At 40.1% G+C, this 5,735-nt stretch overlaps 1 protein-coding gene across 1 annotated transcript; it reads left to right on the forward strand.

Annotated features, from left to right (window-relative positions):
• On the forward strand, positions 2,314-3,433 carry LOC109351156. Its single transcript, XM_019592560.1, has 3 exons — positions 2,314-2,546; positions 2,658-2,787; positions 3,116-3,433. The coding sequence occupies exons 1-3, from the start codon at positions 2,314-2,316 to the stop codon at positions 3,431-3,433; spliced, it is 681 nt and encodes a 226-aa protein (XP_019448105.1).

Below are 5,735 nucleotides of genomic sequence, written 5' to 3' on the forward strand. Positions count from 1 at the left end.
ATCATCATATCTCTCTCTCCTATGGCCTCCCTCATACTCCTCCTCCTCATGTCTCCATCTCCTCGCACCACGACCTTTATCCTCCTCACGCCTCCCTCTTCTATTTCTCCTCCTCTTATGGTGTACATCACTACTAGAATCACCATCCAGCCTCTTATCAACATGTATTATCATTTGATCCATTTTCTCTATAAAGCCTGCAATTGGGTGTTCATCATAGCATCTAACACAACTGTCCTTGGTGATAATGGTGAACCGCTATCTTCTGGACTAGTCATATTACTACTCTCCTCACTTTTATATCAAGTGTTTATGGTTTCACTCCCTCACTTTTCTCTCAAGTGTTTAAGTATTTATGATGTGAAGCTCTTTTTGAAGTTCTCGATAATGATTTATCTTGATTGGTGCATTACTTTGCCCACATTTTTCTGGGCTATTTTGATGGTTAATTTTGGTAACGGATTGATATTGTAAGATAAAAGAAGATGGGTAAGAAATGAGGTGGTAGGCGCCATAACACTTGAGTGTTGATAAGTCGGGTGATGTTCGCCACAAGAACTAGGTTCTTGAAAGAACTTTTAATCTTGGTTCAGCCAATAAGTTTGGAGAAGACAAAACTCTCACACAAGGAAATATTTCTCAATTTTTAACTCAAAACAAAACTTGGTTTCCATTCAGCAAAATGAAAGTACACTTATAGGCAAACCATGATGGTTCCCACGTGACCCTCGTATGGATTAAGACTCATTTTGGGCTAGATTAATCCTACTTCATGGCTGGTTACATTGGATCCTTTTCCAGTCATGCTTGACATGAAATAAAGCAAGTAAATATCCCACATGGGAATTCCTAAGTAATTAAATTCCAAAATGTAAGATACACTTTAGCCTAGGATTCCTTAATTCTTTGGAGAAATTTGGCCATCATTGAATGCCAGGGTCCCCACGAGTTTAAGGAAGCAATTTGGACTTTGAATTGTGCATTTAGACTTGGCTGGATGCATTGCACGAAAATCACATCCACACTTGTCATGATCTTGGAGCACTCTCCTTGATGCCTTTCATGAGTAATCCTAGTGCATCTTGCATCTCATGAGCAACTTCATCTCAACCCATGAATCAATAGGCTTGGATCCTTCCTCCTTCTTCTTGCTTTCCTCCTTCTTCCTCATCACTTCAGTAATTGTTTGCACGATCCTTCTTCCTCTCCAAACCTTAAGAAGGGAGATGGAGCAAATGAGAGTGGAATATGATATAAGGCTTGGTTATCGTGCAAACGATTACTGAAGTGATGAGGAAGAAGGAGGAAGGAGGAGAGCAAGAAGAAGAAGGAAGGAACCGAGCCTATTGATTCATGGGTTGAGATGAAGTTGCTCATGAGATGCAAGATGCACTAGGATTACTCATGAAAGGCATCAAGGAGAGTGCTCCAAGATCATGACAAGTGTGGGTGTGAATTTCGTGCAATGCATCTAGCTAAGTCTAAATGTACAATTCAAAGTTCAAATTGCTTCCTTAAACACGTGGGGACCATGACATTGAATGATGGCCGAATTTCTCCAAAGAATTAAGGAATCCTAGGCTAAACTGCATCACTTCTTCATGGAAATTCAAAGTATCTTGCATTTTGTAATCTAATTACTTAGGAATTTTCATGTGGGATATTTACTTGCTTTATTTCGTGTCAACCATTTCTAGAAAAGGATCCAATGTAACCAGCCATGAAGTATGATTAATCTAGCCCAAAAGTAGTCTTAATCCATAGGAGGGTCATGTGGGAACCATCATGGTTTGCTTATAAGTGTACTTCCATTTGGCTGAATGGAAACCAAGTTTTGTTTTGGGTTAAAAATTGAGGAATATTTCCTTGTGAGAAAGCTTTGTCTTCTCCAAACTTCTTGGATGAACCAAGATTAAAAGTTCTTAACAAGAACCAAGTTCTTGTGGCGAACATCACCCGACTTATTAACACCCAAGTGTTGTTGCGCCTACCACCCCATTTCTTACCCATCTTCTTTTATCTTACAATATCAATCCGCTGCCAAAATTCACCATCAAAATAACTCAAAAAAACGTGGGCAAAGTAAAGCATCAATCAAGATAGATCATTATCAAGAACTTCCAAAAGAGGTTCACATCAGAAATACTTAAACACTTGAGAGAAAAGTGAGAGAGTGAAACACTAAACACTTGATAGAAAAGTGAGGAGAGTAGTATTATACCTAGTCCAGAAGATAGTGGTTCACCATTATTACCAAGGACAACCGTGTTACATGCTATGAAGAACACCCAATTTCAGGCTTTATAGAGACAAATGGATCAAATGAGCATACATGTTGATAGGAGGTTGGATGGTGATTCTAGTAGTGATGTAGACCATAGGAGGAGGAGGAGGAGAAATAGGAGAGGGAGGCGTGAGGAGGATGAGGGCCGTGGTGAGAGGAGAGGGGGACATGAGCAGGATAAGTATAAGGGAGGCCATAGGAGAGGGAGATATGAGGATGATGATTATGACGGAGGCCGTGGTGAAAGGAGGAGGGAGGAAAGGTTAGAGGGGGTCAAAATAAAAGTCCATACATTCTTAGGACTAAATAACCTAGAGGCCTATCATGAGCGGGAATTAAAAATGGAGCAAATGTTCGAATGTCACCATTATAGTGAGGAGAAAAAGGTGAAGGTGGCTGCCATAGAGTTTAAGGAGTATGCTATGATATGGTGGGACCAGTTCCAAAAGGAAAGAAGGAGATATGATGAAGATGTAGTAAACACTTGGGGAGGGATGAAGATGGTGATGAGGAATTGATTTGTCCCTAGTTCTTACCAAAGGGATGTGCATAATAAATTACAAAGGTTAACTCAAGGAGGCAAATCAGTTGATGAGTACTTCAAAGAGACGGAGTTGGCCCTACTTATGTCCAACATCCATGAGGACTAAGAAGCTACAATGGCTCGGTTCCTACATGGGTTGAACCCTAAGATACAGGACGTTGTGGAGCTACAGCCTTATGTTGAGTTAGATGATCTTGTTCAAAAGGCCATCAAGGGGAACAACAACTAAAGAGGAGGAAGTCTAAGTACTATTCTAAGTTAGCATCCATTCATCTAATACTTGGAAGGACAAATCTAATAAGGAGGGCAATGCAACAAATGAGAGTGGCCCTAACACTAAAGAGGTCGTGGTGACAGCCAAGCCCCAAGGCAAACAACCTATGGATCCCAATGAAAGAAGTCGTGACATCAAGTGCTTCAAATGTTTGGGTCGTGGCCATATTGCTTCTCAATGCCCCACGAGGAGAACTATGAAGGTCCTAAATGGAGATATTGAGTCTCAATCTGAGGCATCTAGTGATGAGGAACATGATAGTGAGGGTGATCTTTATATGCCTGGTGGTGATATACTCATGGTTAGAAGGCTCCAAGGGAGTCAAAACTGAGATCATGAGGAGAATCAAAGAGAGAACATATTTCACTCTCATTGCCTTGTGAAATGTAATGTTTGTACCCTCCTCATTGATTGATGGAGTTGTGCTAACATGGTTAGTACAATATTAGTGTCTAAGTTAAAGCTTAACACCAAGGCACACCGAACACCATATAGGCTGCAATGACTTAGTGATGTTGGGGATATGGTCGTTAATAAACAGGCTGAAGTGCATTTTTCTATTGGAAAATATGAGGATGTAGTCCTCTGTGATGTGGAAAACATGGGGGTCAGCTATATGCTTTTGGGTAGACCATGACATTACGATAAGAATGCCAACCATGATGGTTGTTCTAATAAGTACACGTTTATGCATCATAATCATAAAATGGTCTTATCATCCATGTCTCCAAAGCAAGTGAGTGATGATCAGTGTAGGCTGAAAGAAAAGATAGACCAAGAAAAGAAAGAGGCCACGACTGAAACCATAGACCATAGTCAAGTCAAAAAGAATGATCGAAAGGATCCTAAAATGAGTTATTTTGTCACAAAAGGTGAAGTAAAACATGTCTTGATCACAAGGAAGCCCATATACTTACTTTTGTGCAAAAGCTTTTGCTTGAGTAGCACGACTATTGAGAAGACTACTATGCCTCAATTCTTGAAAGACTTCTTGAATGAGTTCAATGATGTGTTCCCTGAAGAAGTCCCTAGTGGCCTTCCACCTTGGAGGGGCATAAAAAATCATATTGGCCTAATTGTTGGTGCTTTATTGCCCAATGGGCCTGCCTATAGGAGCAACCCTCAAGAAACTCACGAAATACAAAAACAAGTTGAGAAGTTTATGCACAAAGGATGGGTCCAAGAAAGTCTAAGTCCTTGTTTCGTCCCAGTCATCCTAGTCCCAAAGAAAAATGGAGCCTGGAGGATGTGCACTGATTGTAAGGCCATAAACAACATCACGATCAAGTATAGACATCCCATTCCTAGATTGGATGATCTCCTAGAAGAATTACGTGGGGCCTCCATCTTTTCAAAAGTGGATTTGAAGAGTGGGTACAATCAAATTTGGCACACAAAGCCTTTTGTCTTTAAAAAGGAACCCTACATGGGCTAAAATCATGCATTTGGCATATGGTTCAGCAAAGTCAGGGTCATGTTCATATAAACCCTTTAAGCATTCGAGACTCATTAGTTTGGTCTCTAAAGTAGAAATTAAGGCATGCCTTCTTGATAAGGCATCACCCACCACATTAAATTTTCCCTTCTTGTGTTTAACCACATAGGGAAATTGCTCTAAAAATTTCACCCACTTGGCATGTCTCCTGTTGAGCTTGTCTTGCACTTTTAAATACTTAAGTGACTTGTGGTCACCATGAATAAAAAATTCTTAGGGCAGAAGATAATGTTGCCAAGTTTGCAAGGCCCTCACTAATGCATAAAGGTCTTTATCGTAAGTGGAGTAGTTAAGGGAAGCTCCCCCAACTTCTCACTAAAATAGGAAATAAGATGCCCATCTTGCGTTAGAACAACACCAATTCCCAAATCCACTTTTGAACAAACTATGACCAAAACTTCACAAATCAAGTATACAAATAAATCAAATTGAGGCCTTCTAAGGCAAAGTTACTACAAGTGTTCAATCAAACATCAAGTGAATCAATTATCAATCAAATTAGGACTTTCACAAAAAAACGATCTTACAAGCAAAGACAACCCACAAAGAGGTTGTCATCATAAACCGCCACAAATCAAACCCCCAATGAAAAGCCCAACCAAACGTGGGAAAGTTTTTGCTATGAGCGGAGTCGAAGCGAAGGAGTCGCCAGACCTTATACAAGGTAAGTGCCTGATAAATGGAATTCCCTATATGGTTCTATATGATTCATGAGCTACACATTCCTTCTTAGCATATAGTTGTGTACAATGAGTAGGATTGAAGATCGCTCTTTTGCCCTATAAGTTAGTCGTAGAAGCGCCTATGAAAACTTTGGTGATGACGTCCAAGGCATGCCTGCAATGCCTAATTGTGATTTAGGAAAGAGCCTTTATAGTAAACCTAATTTTCCTACCCTTACTACCCAAGAGAGAGGTAGAGTTCTCGATAGATTTAATTCCCGAAACAGAACCCATCTCTATGGCTCCTTATATAATGGCCTCGTTTGATTTACTTGAACTTAAAAAGCAACTAGAAGACATGATGAGCAAGCAATTTATTAGGCCAAGTGTATCTCCGTTGGGTGCTCTAGTGTTATTTTTGAAGAAAAGGGATTGAAGCATGAGATTATGTGTAGATTACAGACAAGTCAACAAAG

The sequence above is a fragment of the Lupinus angustifolius genome, chromosome LG01 (genome assembly GCF_001865875.1).
Source record: "Lupinus angustifolius cultivar Tanjil chromosome LG01, LupAngTanjil_v1.0, whole genome shotgun sequence".
NCBI classification, from domain to species: Eukaryota; Viridiplantae; Streptophyta; class Magnoliopsida; order Fabales; family Fabaceae; genus Lupinus; species Lupinus angustifolius.

Coding starts and splice junctions, on each gene's coding strand:
- LOC109351156 (XM_019592560.1), top strand. CDS start 2,314: ATGGATCAAATGAGCATACATGTTGATAGGAGGTTGGATGGTGATTCT. Junction 2,547..2,657: donor GAAAGGAGGAGGGAGGAAAG/GTTAGAGGGGGT, acceptor TCACCATTATAG/TGAGGAGAAAAAGGTGAAGG. Junction 2,788..3,115: donor CTTGGGGAGGGATGAAGATG/GTGATGAGGAAT, acceptor AATACTTGGAAG/GACAAATCTAATAAGGAGGG.